At 43.4% G+C, this 15,636-nt stretch overlaps 1 protein-coding gene and 1 long non-coding RNA gene across 8 annotated transcripts in view; one reads left to right on the top strand and one right to left on the bottom strand.

Annotated features, from left to right (window-relative positions):
* Positions 1-12,307, top strand: part of LOC112540065 (uncharacterized) — a 32,124-nt gene extending 19,817 nt beyond the window's left edge. For 2 of the 5 annotated variants that reach the window (XR_003084124.2, XR_003084123.2), the window contains exons 4-5: positions 7,548-7,618; positions 11,955-12,307. This is a non-coding gene — a long non-coding RNA (uncharacterized LOC112540065). Of the gene's footprint in view, positions 1-7,547; positions 7,619-10,701; positions 10,907-11,954 lie in introns of those variants that run through there. The other 3 variants (XR_015796643.1, XR_015796644.1, XR_015796642.1) reach the window with 3 other exon arrangements.
* On the bottom strand, positions 2,182-15,572 carry NR1H2 (nuclear receptor subfamily 1 group H member 2). 3 transcript variants are annotated; one of them, XM_088143560.1, is made up of 10 exons: positions 15,453-15,572; positions 13,744-13,876; positions 12,542-12,815; positions 12,318-12,440; positions 10,913-11,182; positions 9,786-10,027; positions 8,482-8,661; positions 7,594-7,693; positions 5,470-5,678; positions 2,182-3,558 (listed from the first exon to the last, which is right to left on the bottom strand). In XM_088143560.1, the coding sequence occupies exons 3-10, from the start codon at positions 12,579-12,581 to the stop codon at positions 3,412-3,414; spliced, it is 1,311 nt and encodes a 436-aa protein (XP_087999686.1). In that variant the 5' UTR covers positions 12,582-12,815; positions 13,744-13,876; positions 15,453-15,572; the 3' UTR covers positions 2,182-3,411. The 3 variants fall into 3 exon arrangements, with proteins under 3 accessions (XP_087999686.1, XP_007423157.1, XP_007423158.1); XM_007423095.4 differs by having other exon boundaries at positions 15,423-15,531; XM_007423096.4 differs by lacking the exon at positions 15,453-15,572 and adding an exon at positions 15,266-15,405.
* Between the last annotated feature and the right edge of the window lie 64 nt (positions 15,573-15,636).

Raw genomic sequence — 15,636 nt, 5'->3', positions numbered from 1 at the left:
TTTTTTTTAACTCTTTGGAAGTTGCCCAGAATAATTGGCAGCCTTAGAAGTTGATTACATAAACAAACAAACATTGTCCTACTGCCTCCCTCCAGAAGAAGGGTCCTGACAGTGGGGCTTTCTCCTGCTACAGTGGGGAGAAAAGCTTTTGCTGTGATTTTTAAACTTTTTTTCAGGGGGAAAACATTAACAGGGATGTGGTGATGACATCACGGGAAGGGTTGGGGCCAGTTTTCCCATTTGGGGGGCCTTCAGTGGGTCTACTAAGTCTGTTGAAGACATCGCACCTGTTACAATTCTCATTTTGAAAGAAATCAGCCCATTGTCTTTTGGTGGTTTCCTACTGAATTTCAGCAGCAGGAAGAGTCTTGGCAGGCTCTTGGGGGTTGCAGAAAAAATGACAGTAAGACCATAAGTGGCCTGCAGACAGTTGATTGCTCAACCTGGTCTAAAAGACAAAGGCAACGCTGGAAACATTTTCAGTATTTATAAAGAAAAATATTTATATTCTAAATTGCTATATTCCTGCTTTGGATAGCCTATTCCCTATATTCAGACATGCTTAACCTGGCTAATGAATTAAGCCATTTTGCACGATTCATGGAGCTATATGTTTAAAACTAGACAAGCTTTATACTTTGTGTTGTGGAAATGAAAGCTGGCTGGGGAATTCTGGGAGTTGAAGTCCACATATCTTAAAGTTGCTAACACTGCCTTAGGGCTTTAACTGACCTAGCTAAGTGTGTGTTGTGTGAACACAGCCTGTGTACCTCAAATAGTTGTCAAATGATGATTCTGCAAAAATTAAATAGTTGGCCCAAAAGAAAAGATTATCATTGACTAACTCTATAAAAAGTTGTATTTATTTGCATAAAACACTTGAACAGAAGCCAAGTTGTTTGAGTACTGTACTTTATAAAGAAAAGGGACAGAGTTTCCCTGTTTGAAATTCTGGGGTATTTCTTTCCCATTTATTTGGGCATTGTGCTAATGAAGTGCCTCTACGTAATTATGAAGTTGAAGGGGGAAACCCAGTGGCTTCAGCCTTACCAGAGTTAGAAATGTATAGTTAGAAGCTGTGGGGTTTGTATGACCTCTAGTGGCCAGTCTTAAAGCCGTGAGGAGGAAACCCCCATTTTCCTGACAAGGCTGGGGTTTTCCTGATTGCCAGATGGGAAGTTCCAGGCCAGCAGACTTAAAGGCAGCATTGGGCAATATAATATTCTGGACCATTCTTACTCAACCTGACATTCTCCATAGGCATTAGACTACAACTGAGGATCTGGGAATTGTTGTTTATTTCTTTGATTAGATTTAAAGGCCACCTGACTCGAGTTTACATTTTAGAAGAGTAAAAGCAACGTAAAGCAGAAGAGACTACGTATGTCTGGGAAAAACCGATGAACAGGGCTCCCCAGTCACCCTACCCCAAGGCCTAGGAGAACAGTCTGGTTTTTAAAGACTTCAGGAACACCATCAGGATGACAGCCACTGCGAATCTTGCAGGAGATACTATTCCAGAGCGCAGGCATCATGACTGGGAAGGCATACTTCCTGGGTCTGGATAAATGGCATTGTTTAATTGACAGGACTTGAAGCACACTAACATAGTTGCATATAGTGGATACCAGCCTGGTGTCTAGCTCCATGGACATTTCGATAAACAACCAACCCTGTGATATTAAAACTGTTTTTTGGGGAAACGAATTCAGAATCTCCTTTATGTACCCTGCCCTTCCTTCAGGGAACCAAGGCACTGTGCATGACTTTCTCCTCCATTTATTGTATCATCACAATGAACCTGGCTGTAGACTAGGCTGAGATCATATCTGACCCAAAGCCGCTCCCTAAATATGAATTGGAACTTAAGTCTCTGTAGTCCGTAATGGCCAAAACCTTTTGATAGCTTAATCCATACTGAGGGCACCAGGTTGGGAAAGGCCACTTTGGCCACAATGTGAAATACACACATACCTCCAAGAATGCTAGTTCTCGGCTCCCCTCAGAATACAAAACTCAAAAATTCAGTTCATGTGTGGCATTAAATGCACAATGTGAAATGACTTGTTTTGGCAGTAGTATGTTTTGTGAACTCATAATTGTAAATGTAATAAAACACTATTAATAACGATGGGCAATTATGTTTTAACTGGGGACTACACCTTTTTCTTCTACAGGTAGTCCTTGCTTACCAACCACAATTGGGACCAGCAACGTGGTCGCTAAGCGAATAATCATGTGACTGCAACTGGGACTTACTTCCCCTTCAGTCGTTAAAGCGAAGTGATGCGGTCGCTAAGTGAAAAATCATGTGACTGTGACTTACTATTTTACTTCTGCCTTCCATAGTGTACACTATTAACTCTGCTTGTCGCAAGCGAAAATGCATGCCACTTGCGAAGCATGCGAATGGCGATCACATGACTGCGGGACACTGCAACAGTCATAAATGTGAGGATGGGTTGCAAAGTTATTTTTTTAGCACACAGTCGCTGCATAAGGCAATCAGTAAGCGCAGACTACCTGTAATTGCTTTGGCCTTATAGGGCTGCAAAGGGTATGGAGGACAGGACTGGAGGGTTAAGCCATGTTTCATGCATTCATATTACCTTGAATTTATAAAAAATACAAATTACATGGTTAAAAATCGTAATTTTGCTGCCACTAGAATGTTTCAGTGACTCACCCCTGCTTTAGTGCATAGTGTATGGCATGGAACCAGCCATGGTAGGGTGTGTATAAACCACAGTCCACAGCTTATGAGTGATGAATGAACTCAGCCAAATATTTTTAATAACTCCCCTTCCTTTCTCTTCTGACAAGACTCTGGCATTTTTTTTTCACCACCTCCCCCAGCATTATTACAATATCTACAAGGGAATATTTCTCATATAGGGGTATCAGGAGACCAGTCCAGACGCTTCATTTTCATGACGAGTTTATTTCTTCTGGGTATCTGCCCCACACACCAGGTATATGGCAACCCCTCTCTTATTTTTCACTGCGATACTCTTTCCCTCCCTAGGGAGAAACAGTTGTAGGCTGTCAAAGCAGAGTGTGGTGCAGGGCATAGCTGTTTGCCTTTCACAAACAGGAGGGAATACAGTCTTTGGGGAGAAGTTTCTTTCTACCTTCTCCCTCTTCCCACTTAAAAGGAAGGTGGTGACTGACCTCTCCCCCTCCACCAAATCTGAAGTAGTGGAAAAAAGATGATGAGTAGATGGGGAGGAGGAGAAAAAAAAAGTGCTTAGTAACTCACTTGACTCAATTCTTTTGGCAGGATCCCAGTCCAGCCATTGTAAGGCTTATGCTGAGTCCAAAGACTCACTATGGGGAAGCATGTCTGCTGGCGCTGCTGGGAGAGAGGTATATGAGGGAGGGTCTACCTCTTCCCCAGTCCATTCAAAATGTCTATTCATGTACATCCCAGATCTCAGACAGAAGTGGCGGAAGCTTCTTATCTTGAAGGCGCAAAGCAAAGACCTGCTCTGAGTGCACACTGCTCAAAGTCCGCAGGCTCACCAGCTTCATCAGCATGCGGGGGAACATCAGGTGGTCCTGTGAACAGAAAGGGAGGCGAAAAGCAGCCTCGTGAAAGGTGTGATAGCTTTGAACCAGTGCTGTCCAAACTTGGCCACTTTAAGATGAATGGACTTCACCTCCCAGAATTCCCCAGCCACTCATCTTAAAGTGGCCGAGTTTGCACAACACTGCTTTAAACAGAGTTGTACCATCTGAGATGCCAGGGCTATATGTGGCCCAGAGCTCTCAAAAAGTTGCCATTAAATTTTAGTTTTTAATTTGAGAGAAGTACAAAGTGATTAAATACAAGGGGAGTCATCATATAAACTGTATTTATTATTATATACAGGTAGTCCTCGAGTTAGGATAGGAATTGGGACTGGGATTGCTGTCGCTAAGCGATGCGGTTGTAAAGCACCATTGTAACTTTGAACGGTCACTGAACAAATGGACATTAAGTGAGGACTACCTATAAGTTGAATGCATTTTTGTCTTAATCTTGCCCATATTTTGGAGCGGGGCACTTCATTCCTGGGATGTCACTCAAAGGCCTCAAAAAAAAAAAAAAAAGGACATATATCTTTTAAATCTTTCTTTTAACTTTAAACTCTGGATGATTCATTTGGAATATAGTAATCTAGAAAAGATGGAATGGTTCCTAAATAGTTTGGGACTTTTAAGATACCTCAAAGTATAGTATGTATGTTTGACCATGACCTGTGAAAGATACATGATTTACTGAGAGGCAAGCTGAAGGAAAAAAGGAACCAGAAGGAAGGGGAAGGAAGAGGACATTAGCCTGATCAGGTCCTTAACACTCAGTATCTAGTGAAAGCAGGACAAAATTGCACAATCCAAAGAAGTTTCAGGAAGGACACTTCTCTCCCCACCCTACCATTCCTAGACCAGCCATAGGAAACTTAGTGTCACTGGAGGCGGTACTTCTAAACATCACTATTTTTGTGGTTGCCGGGTGGTGACATCCTTGGATAAAGGAGGAACAGAATTTCTGAGCCATTTTTTCACTTGATAAGAGTGAGGGCTGGAGACGTTGTTTTAGAGTTTTAGAGCTAAAATAAATCTATCAGAGACTTAACACACTTATTTTTTATTAGTTTCCCATTCCAATTAGAAGAAAACCATGACAAAAATTCTGACACTTTGCCACTGATTTTTTGGCACTGCAATATTGGGAAATTTTTGGCAAAAAGGGACTTCAAGGCTGAACATGGCCTGCTGCCTCCTCTGAATCCAGCATGTTCAATATATTTTGTTGTGGTTTGTTATGCTTTAATCTGGGGTTGGTAGTGAGTCTAGTCTAATGTGTTGTGTAGTCCCAGCCAACTTTGGAGGAATATGCCTAAAACTGTAGTGGTCACTTGTACTCTTAATATTAATGCTAATCTGAAGCAAACTTGATTGGAGTTCAGAAGATATATCATTATAGTTATGTATCCTCAAATTAAGGGACTGTTCCACTTCCCAGTTCCTGCTGGAAGGAAAAACTGCCTTTCCCTCCCTTGCAAACAAAGGGGTGGTGGGTGCAGCAAGAATTATCACTTGCTCTGCCAAATCACTTGAGATGAAAAGGAAAATGCCTTTACAATACAGCCTTCCAGATGTTGACTTGAATTCCCATCATCCCTGCTCAGCTTAGCACAAAAACAGTGGAGATGGGAGACGTAGTCCAGCAGATGGAATAGGCTACAGTACTAATTTCCCAATCCTGTCTTAAGATTTACCAGGGGAAACCCGAAGCAAGGTTTGCTTAAGTCAAACGTGGTCTTTGCAATCTGATAAAATTGTGCTAAATCAAGAGTTTTGCTTTGGGCCTCAGACCAGGAGGAAGGATATTTTTGATCGTTTCCTTTTTCCTCCACCCAGTGATGGTCATCCACCCCCTTTGCTTTACGCATTCACTGCTGCTCTTCCCCCCAACCCAGATACCTGTGGGCGGTTGAGGTGGATGTAAGAACTGAGGGCCTCCACGTAGGGCTGCTGCAACGCCTCTACCAGGCCATGGTCCTGCACGTTGGGCCTGTCAGCGGAGAAGATATTGATTGCAATGAGAAGGGCGTATTCGGCATCATCCAGCTGCAGCTGTCGCATGGCCCGGGAGAACTCAAATATGGGGTTGATGAATTCAACCTGAAGACCTGATTTTGGGGGGAAGGGGATTGGAGACGGAGAGAAACAGGACATTAGGGAAAGACAGATGCCATCTAACTTTCAATGCTGAGACCTCCGAATGTATTTCTCGTCTGTTTTGGATTTCTACCCCACCCTACTTTGGCTGCCTTCGCAGTGCTCAAGCTTATAACTGCTTCAAAGCATTAATGCATCGTAAGAGAAATTAATAGTTCGGGCTTAAAAGCTAAGCAGGGTTCAATTTGGTTCGTATTTGCAGAGGAGACCACAAGGGGGTTCCTGGGCTGTAGACTAGACCTGAAAGTTGAAAAGACACCCCAGAAGATGGCAATGGCAAACCCTGCTATAAATGTATCCATAGAGTCAGGAGTCAATCTCAGTGTAAGGGTGACTATCTTTTTATAAAGCAGTTAACAGAAAATAATACTGTACATTCGTGAAAGTAGACAGTGGTATACACTCCAAAAACATGGTTAGTGGCACAAAAGAATCTGAAAACCTGGCAGACCAAATGCCTATGAGAATTTAAAAAAAAGAAGAAGTTTCAGCCGGACAGAAGCAAGAGAAAGGGGTTGAAACAGATTTCCCAAAGTAAGGAATTCCATGATCCAACCGCAGCTAGAGGAAACATTCTCTCCTAACTAGCCTGCCTTGACTAGCAGTGAGGTGTAGTTCTTCAACAGAATTCAGGACACTAACAGGTTATAATAAATAATCTAGATTGAAGGATTTCACAATTAAGTTGCCAACACTTTGAACTGGGCCTGGAAATCAACATACAGTACAACCAAGGTAGCAAATGCATGTAGAAACCAATTGTGGCTGTAGCCAGAAAGAAAAACTGTGAAGAACAAACACCTTTAAGTTCCTGTTTAACTTTCTTCCAATACAGAAACATTTCTATGTAATGTGACATGTAAACAACTGTACCTTAAGAGAGGAAGACAGAAACTAAACTAGAGGGCCCGAGACAAACACACCCTTTTCACTGTACAGCAAAGATCCCAGAATCAAGACCAGACATGCGGAAGATACAAAGGAAAATCTGAGTTATTTCCAGATATTTGTCACATACCATAGGTTCACCATTGCAAAAGGATGATATAAACAAATGTAAACTATTACTAAATATGAAAGCCCAATAATCTTTATGACACCCTTTCACTTGAGGTGTGAAACAAGGAATAGGGACAATCACCCAGAAATACATCCTTGCTCTCCCTAGATTTATTCCTTGGGAAATATATTAGAATACTCAAACATATTTTTAAAAAATAATATCTCCCCCTGCCTGGGTGGGAACCCTTTAAACTGAAAACATTTTGGGAAAATGCAAATTATATATTTCTAGGCAAAATAGTAATTCTGCTTAGGTTGAAGTCTGCCCAAAATATATAAATTTCACTGTAAAACTTGTGCTAGCAAGAAGCTTCTCTGGAATGGAGAGCTGGGACAGCATTCACACATGCTGGGTTCTCAATGCTCTATCATTTTTGTACCTAATGAAAGTCATAAGGTGTTACGTTTCTCAAGAATCCAAATGCCAGGAAAGTGGCGGCTGGGATTTTTCTCTGTGTGGGTATATAGGAGGTGGGTCTCTTTCTTAAGCAGAGACCACCCTTCTGGACAACTTAATAAAACACATGAAACAAAAACCTGTCTTTGTGAAGTTAATCAGATGTGAGATGTATGGATGAAGTAAGAGAAATATTGATACCATCAGGGCAACCTTCTCAAAATTGGCGTTCCTCATATGTGTTACATCACAATTCCCATCACTCCCAGCCAGCTGATTCTTCTGGGGTGGGCTGAGAATTTCCTGGAAGTAACCTCTACCATTCCATACACACCTTTGATTTTTTTTTCTCTCTCTCCAGATCTCTTCTCCACACCACCCCATCTTGCCTCACTTTTCCAGCTCACCTGCACGATGAAAGTCGTCTTTACTGTACGTAAAATCTTTAAGAAACGTAATGCATTGCGTCTCATGATTGTAGCGCCGGGCTGTCTCCAGTAACATGATCTGGGAAGACAGGCAGGAATCAAAGAACAGTTATTACCCTTCTTTAAAAAAAAAGTCTAACATGTATGGTACATGCTTAACTGTATAGGCCACACACCTATTAACTCTCTGAGAAGGTAAACTCCCCTTCCTTTTCTCTCCTTTTTAAAAAAAATTATATCCTTTCACATTCTGAGGCCCAAAAAAGCAGAAGCAACACACAATATATTACACACTGCAATACAGTAAAAGCAGTATAACAGCAAGTATCACAAATAAATACCCACCCTGAGTACAGCCTAGTTCTCATAGGCTGGTTAAGTACCTGGACTACAACACTTCAGAGCCACATGTTTTAAAATTCTATTTTAAAAACTCTGAAGAGGAAAATCATTGCTCCCCTGCTGTAGTGTCAGGAGCTAATGATCTATGTGAACATGTCTGTATATTTTGTTTTGGTACAACATGTACTGTTAGGAGCAGAAGATCAGTTAATAGTAGGGGAACTCATTTGCCCAGCTGATCTAATAGTATCTATATCAATGGCAGATACATCTCTGGCAGAACATCTCCAAACATCTCTGGCAGAAAGTCTTCCTCGTTGTCTGCTACCTGATCCTCTTTGTTGGAAATATCACAGATCCACCTTCTGTGTACAAAACATGTGCTATGCCAGTTTTTACTGAGTTATTACTACAGGGTATAGGATCTTTGGCTACACAGACAGACATTTCCAGGACAAAAGACCTCACCAAATTAAGACTTTTAGTTCTTACAACTAGGGAGACAGAAGGAACATCCTTGCTCACCTCAATGGTGGAAGCCTTGAGTAGTGCGATCTGGTCTTCCCGTGAGAGCTGCAGGAAGCCGGGTACTTGCTTGGCAAAGTCCACAATCTCTTGCACTGAGATGATGGCTAACTCTGTAAAGTGGGCAAAGCGCTGCTGGCGTGCCTCCCGGCTGTTGGGGTCACTGCCCATTGGCCAGGGCTGGGAAGTGGTGGGAAAAATTAGAGACAAGGAAGAAAAAGGGGAATGAGTTTGGTTTAGTATACTTTATGGCTAGAAATCATGGAAATCACAGTCCAACATATCTGGAGAGCATCAGGACATGAAAGGCTGTTCTAGAAAGCCACTAAGACTGTTAGCTGCCTTTGCCACAGTACTAGCCTTGAAACTAGTCAGGACTTTAAACCAGCTTAGAAACATAGTTTAATTTCCTGGCATGTTCCAAAGCTGGCAACTAAAGTTTCTTGGATTGATTAAAATGGGGAATTATGATCAATTAGTGGCTTCCTGGTTTAATTGGGTCCTGAGAGGAGGAGGGCTCATTTATCCCTTGGCTTATTTGCCAGCAATATAATCACCCTCCAGCCCTGTTTACAGGTGTGTGTGGAATCCTTGGGGTTCTCTAAGCTTAGTTGTTTTCTTGCAGATGTTGTTACCCGGCTAGGTAACATCTTCAGTGCTAGAAGGGCGTGGGGTTTGCTTTCTGTTTATACACAGTAGCTTGCTCTGACAGTGTTGGTGGGGGTGTTGTTTTCTCCTTGGTAGTTCCTTGATTAGGCTGTTGTTTACTGCTTGATTGTTTGTCTGGTGTTAAACTTGGTGTTAATCCCTGTTTATCTGGGTGTGGATTGCTGGTGAGGTGTTCTGGTCTTTTTGCTTCCTTTTTATTGTCTCTTTTGAATAGTAAATGTTGTTTATCTCTATGTGCCCGTTGATGGCTGACTTGTCTGAATACTTGTGGCAGTATTCAGAATTCTTGGTATTTAGACAAGTCAGCCATCAACAGGCACATAGAGATAAACCACACTACACTACACACTATTTACACACTATTCAAAAGAGACAATAAAAATGTAGTTCTCCAGCAGCTGGAAGGCCTGAGGTTTCCCTCCTCTACCAAGGACACCAGGCAAGGCATTCAGGGCTTCAGAAGAATAAAACTCTCATATTCCACTTAAAATGTGCAGGCTTTAAAGATCAGTAGCCACTGCGAGATTTTGGGAGGCTTTTGGGAATGAAGGGAGAGGAACCATGTTTAAATTTAACTTCTCTCTCTCTCTCTCTCTCTCACACACACACACACACAAACACACACACACACTTACCGTGACTTTGGGTTGATCGCTAAAGCTCCTCTTGTTGCACTGCTGTTGGGCCGCCACCAGCTGCTGGATCATGCCCTCCTGCTGGGGCGTAAGAGGAGCTGGCTCAGGCTGGGATAAAGCAGGGTCACAGGGCAAAGGAGGTACTCGAAGTATTTCGTCTCCATCTCTCTCCCCAGCCGGCACCCCATCACCCTCGTGTTTACGGATCTTCTTCTTGCGGATCTGCTCTTCTGAAAGGACACCTGGAGATAGAGAGGCAGGCAGAAGGGCATGAAATGAGAAGTTCTCAAAAGTCCAACAGAGAATTCCAGATGTGCTGATGTCATTCCTTAGCATTCTGAAGAACCATCTTTCTCAGCTCTGGAATGCACAGCCCAGATAGATTTATCTTTTGCCTCATTACTATTTTCTCTCAGACTACAATCCAAATCCATCCTGTTGGCCCAAACCTTCACACCTTCAGCTTTTTCCTTTTCAGTTTTTATAATCTGAGAGTTTCTTGATGACAAAAATGAGAACCGCTTGGCCCACCAAATGTGAGCCGTACTACAACTCCCACCATTTCTCACTAGTGGTCTTCAGCACCATCTGGTGGGCCACAGGTTCCTCCCTTCTGCAGACCGTACAGTGTCCAATCTTTAAAGGTCAGTGAAGCTTTAAAATTCTGGGGGCAAATTTTGCACATGCAAAACATCTCCTTCCGTCCAATATTTATTCACTGGGCCAGTGTTTCTCAACCTTGGGAACTTTAAGATGTGTGGACTTCAACCCCCAGAATTCCCCAGCCAGTCATGCTGGCTGGGGAATTCTGGGAGTTGAAGTCCACACATCTTAAAGTTCCCAAGGTTGAGAAACACTGCACTAGGCTGATCCCTGCTAATCCACAGGTTATATTTGTCTTTTTTTTTTTTTTCAGACAGATTAATCCCTTCCAAACTGAAGCCACCCATCATTTATTTTTTGAAGAACTGCCACTGGAACCATTGGAGCCCAGCGGCACTTTCAGAAATCATGATAAAGGAGGCTGTTGTTTCGCTCTGCGCTAGGTCAGCTTCCATTCCAAGCCAAGCCTGGATAGGTGGCCTCAACAGGTCTTTGCTGCTCTCCCCTAAGATCCCACTACTCACATTCCTCCCGCATGCCTGCCTGTCGGCACTTTTTCAAGCGGCATTCCTGGCACTTCCGGCGCATGTACATGTCCATGTGGCACTGCCCACTGCCCTTGCAGGTGTACTGTGCTCCTTTGATGACGCTGCGTCGGAAGAAGCCCTTACAGCCCTCGCAGCTCAGGACGTTGTAGTGAAAGCCTGAGGCCTTGTCCCCGCACACGCTGCAGACTTCGTCCCCCAACATCTTGGGGGCAGGTCCCTTTTTGCGCTTGCGGGCTGGCTCCTCGGCTGCAGAGGAAGGGAGAGAAAACCAAAGATGATGACTGTAAGAGAAAGGGGGGACTCTCCCCATTTCTTAATTCCCAGGCATTAATTTCAGGGTTTTAAGAGGGCTGACTTGACTGGCCTTTGCAGGAAGGTTGCATTTGGTTTATCCTTATTCCCTCCACCATCTCCCGTAGTCAATCATTTGGCAGTATTTAAAAAAAATAAGCAGTCAGGGGCTATCATTGAACTGGCAAGGCTGGCAGGGGTGGGATAGTATTTCGTTGTGCTTAGTGCAAAGCAGTGTTTTTCACACTTGGCAACTTTAAGATGTGTGGAATTCAACTCCCAGAATTCCCCAGCCAGCATGTTCCCTGCTAATACCTGATTAGATAGACAGCTCTAACCACTCTCTCTCCTCTTCTGGAAAGCGGTAGCTAGCTACCAAAGACAGGCTCTTCTTGTTAACAGCAGCTTCACACCTGGATCTCCTTCCATTTATTCAGTTGCCTGGTACCAAACTAAACAATCTTCAAAAATCTAGCAATACTGTTCAGTTTTCCTAGGCTTTTATATCACGTTGAAAATGTTTTGATGGTTGCTATTGGCTTGTGGCTTCCATGTTGCTGTGAAAATATGTGATTACTGTCTGTTTCCTTCAGTTCCTGAAAGCCTTGAGTGCAACCTTTGTAGCGCCTCCATATGCTGCCATATATGAATTATAATTTTTAATGCCAAAAAATGGGACTAATTTAATTAAATAACCAATTTAAATATTAATCTATTTTCATTTTAGACCAAACCAACTATTTTTAAGAGTGCTGCCTTAACGTGAAAAGAGTTTTGTCCTTTTTTGCCACCTAGAGCAGAATTGTGTTCAGCCACTTCCACTGGATGGAGGAACAATCAAGTCAGGACAGAATACACAAGTGCGCTATCCTGAAAATAAAATCAAATTCATAGGAGTTTGGCTTATCCTTTCATGCAAACTGGTTGTTTTCTTCAAATTTCCATACTGAAAAGCAACATACAAACATTTCAAACACATCAACACACGGACTCCTGCTCCAAATCCTTACTACAGCTGTAATAGTAATTTCCCCAATAACCTTCCCCTTTCCAGTACACTTCAGATTGCTGGATGGAGTCTCCTGCTCACCAGTGCTATGCGTAGAGCTCTCGCCATCATCTGTGCAAATCACTTCAATTTTGACAGTGCTCTGAGACTCTGTCTTTGCCATTGACCACTCATCTTTGACCTGTGAAGTGGGATCCCCATAGTCTGGTTTAAAAAAAAAAGGGAAACCAAAGTTAAACTCTGAAAAGCCTATCTTAACTGCTTGTTCAGCAGTGGGCCATCTGCATGGATTTCATTAGGCTTACCCTGTGGTAACTGAGGTTCATCTGTGCCCGCTTTGGCCATCTCAGGGCATCAGCCACAGCAGCATTACATAGCTAGCTCTGGATTCAGACAACAAGTCAGTTTCTTGGAGCTCAGCTTCTTCACTCCTCTTTCATTTCCTTGGAAAAGAGATAAAAGTCCTGCCGTTCCTCTTGTCTTGTCCTGGGAGAAGTGCTTTACCTCAAAAGTTGTGCTCCCCTGCTTGATAGGAAAGAGATTCAGGATGCGCCCAAGTGCGTCCTCAAACAACTGATTCTGCAAACAACATAGGGAAACTATTGTCAAGTGGACTGTGAAGGTGGCTACTTTCTGAAACAGAATTAAAAGAGGATAAGCCAGATTCACTGAGGACAGATCAACAGCTCTTATCCATGATGGCTCCATGGAATATCCATGCTTGGAGAAGCGCATCGCTGGATTCCAGTTGCTGGGGGCAACAGCAGAAATGAGCTGTTTCTTCATCATCTGCTTGTGGTAAGGCCGTTTTAGAAATTTGTTACTAGGCTAGATCACCTTTGGCCTGATATAGCACAAATCTTCTTACATTCTCCTATACCAGAGATGGAGAAACTATGGTTTAGGGCCATGTGCCCTCTCAGCTAAATTTCAAAGACCTTAGCAAGTAAGCAATTCACGTCTGGCAAAAAGGATGTTTGCCTTTCCCACTGGGTGGGAAAGAAATGATATAGAGATGGGGGGGCGGATATCAAAAAGCAAAAGGGGAGAGTAGTAAAACTTCCACTTACATGTAACTCTGGCTACACCTCCTACTAGGGTACAGCCGTTAATAGATTCTTTCCGAGAGGATACAGAAGTGAAAAAAAGATCCCTATCGTCATCCTATACCAACAGCTATATAACGAGTTCCTCACACCTTTCATTTTTGTACCCTCCTAGGTCAAGAAGTTGCTCTAACTTTCAAACGCTCTCTCACTTCCATAGGCTGTCTTAATGGAAATAAGGCAGAACGTTTTGGTCCTTCTGTACCAAACAAGGACAGTACCCACCCCTTTCCTTCATCATTTATCAACTGCCAAAAGCTGCTTCTTCCCCTCTCTCCCCCTCCCCTCGTCCTTCTTTTCCCAAAGAGTCACTGATCCTCATATAGCTATTTGTCCTACACCAAACATCCTATGAGAACATTGTGCAAAGGAGGGGAAGTTGTCTTTACATTCTGTCTCACCTTCCTCCCCACTACGGGGAAAATATTCAGCTAGTATACAACCACATAGCAGGGTTTATGGAGGTGGCACAGCAGCAGGTTAGTGGGCAGGAGGGACAGGTGACCAAAGTACTGTCTGAAGGTAGAACGTAACCTGAAACAGAAAAAGGAAGACGATATGAGCAGATTCCCTTAGTTTATTGCACAGCACAATCCTTTGTGTGTGATTAAGTGAAGGGTATAAGGCAGTTTGACTCATCAATACAGGCATATCTTGGAGATATTGCAGGTTCAGTTCCAGACCACCACAATAAAGTGAATATTGGGGTGCCAAAAACCTTCAATTTGTAACAAAACACAATTATCTGCAAAGCACAGTAAAGTGAAGCGCAATAAAACGAGGTATGCCTGTATACACTTTTCAACATGCTGGGAAGGGTTTCCTCTTGTATGTTCAGGAGCTATAAACAGTGTTGAAATAGGAGCAAGCAACCTGTGCCTCAAAGCCACATACAGAACCCAAAACGCTTTTTTGCAATCTCAGATCTCCTCAATTATATCACTGAATTTTGTTTACCTGCCCTTTAGAGATGGGAAACAGACAGAAACTATTGTATACGGTTAAACAACATTTTTGAAAAGCTAAAAAAAAAAAAAGCCTCTCACCCCAAAGCCCTCTCTGCAAAAAGCCAGAAAAAGATTCCAGATGTAACCTATATATGTAGGATTCTGACTACTGATAGAGAATGTTGAGGAAACATGCACACCCAGAAAAAAAATGTAAAAATCCTTGTATATCAGTCAATACATTTATATTTTATCTTGTTGCCCTACCTTCATGATAAACACCACTATAAACATACACCAACCAAACAACAAACCTTAAAAAACCCAATTACCATTCCTGATAAAAATGCTCATTCAAAAACTTAACTCTCCAGGGATTCCTTCTTTAAATCAAAGGGCAAATTAAAGGCAGATATTCTCAGTTAGGATGCCCAGAATTACTACCTTAACATACAATAGTCTCTGTATGAAAGCTGATGTAAAAGTTGTGATGTTTGTGTAACTTTCATGAGAGAGGTGAGATTCAAATCTGAGATCTCCGGATTTCTAGTTTAGTCTATTTTGTAGGGGGGTTTTTTTTGCTCCCGTGAGTTCTCAAAGCAAACTTCGGCGGAGGCCTGGCATTCCTCCAAGCTAACTATCTGCCACTTACTGGACACTCTGACATCTCCTCCCACTTGTTAATTGCTCTAGCAAAGGGCTAGAAGCACATGATATCACCTCTCTTCACTCGGTCCTGATCCTCTCCTACAGCGGGGCCAGGACCTAAGAGAGTCCACCTTCCCTGTTGGGGAACTTAGCCCCCAAACGCCGATTCGGAGGAATCATCTGGGGATCCTCCCTGCTCGAAAGCCCCAATCCTTTCACCACCGCTCCGGTCCAGCTCAGAAAACCCTCCCTGGCACCCCCGGGTTTACCCCCGAGAAAACCAGCACAGGATGGCGGAGTTAACGGGATGCAAGCGGCTGAGACCTACTCGTCCGCTTAGCTGGGGAGAGCAGCTTTACTTCCCAGATTTGTCGAAGAGCCTGCGACGTGGGGAACCGGGAATCCAGCCGCTGATTCCCATCCTCGCCCGGAGATACCACGCGACTCCCCTGTCCCACGTACAGAGCCTCGAGCCCACTCTTTACCTTCCGCTCTCACGGAGCCCCACCACTTGCCTAAACAAGTGAAAACACTTCTTTCGCACACAGGAGCAAGGCGCTTCCGGGAACCCTGGGCAGGCGTCACTTCCTTTCCAGCGTGGGAAACCACCCCTTCTCCAGCGGGCGCGTCCTCCTCTTCCTCGGGTCTGCGTGTTTTTCCATCGCCCTGGCTGTGTCGCGGGGGTTGCACAACTCGGAG

Source organism: Python bivittatus, unplaced genomic scaffold (genome assembly GCF_059951505.1).
Source record: "Python bivittatus isolate LINGU-HERP-01145 unplaced genomic scaffold, Pbiv_v1 ctg000410_np1212, whole genome shotgun sequence".
In the NCBI taxonomy this organism is placed as follows: Eukaryota; Metazoa; Chordata; class Lepidosauria; order Squamata; family Pythonidae; genus Python; species Python bivittatus.
Note: the sequence above shows the minus strand (reverse complement) of the source record. Positions and strands in the feature narration are given on the sequence as shown.

What these genes read in the sequence shown, in the direction of transcription:
- NR1H2 (XM_088143560.1), bottom strand. Translation starts at nt 12,581, where the DNA reads ATGGCCAAAGCGGGCACAGATGAACCTCAGTTACCACAGG. An exon ending in GGCAGGCATGCGGGAGGAAT is followed by an intron (nt 10,028 to 10,912) that starts GTGAGTAGTGGG and finishes CTCTATCTCCAG; the next exon opens with GTGTCCTTTCAGAAGAGCAG. An exon ending in AGACGACTTTCATCGTGCAG is followed by an intron (nt 5,679 to 7,593) that starts GTGAGCTGGAAA and finishes CCCCAAAATCAG; the next exon opens with GTCTTCAGGTTGAATTCATC.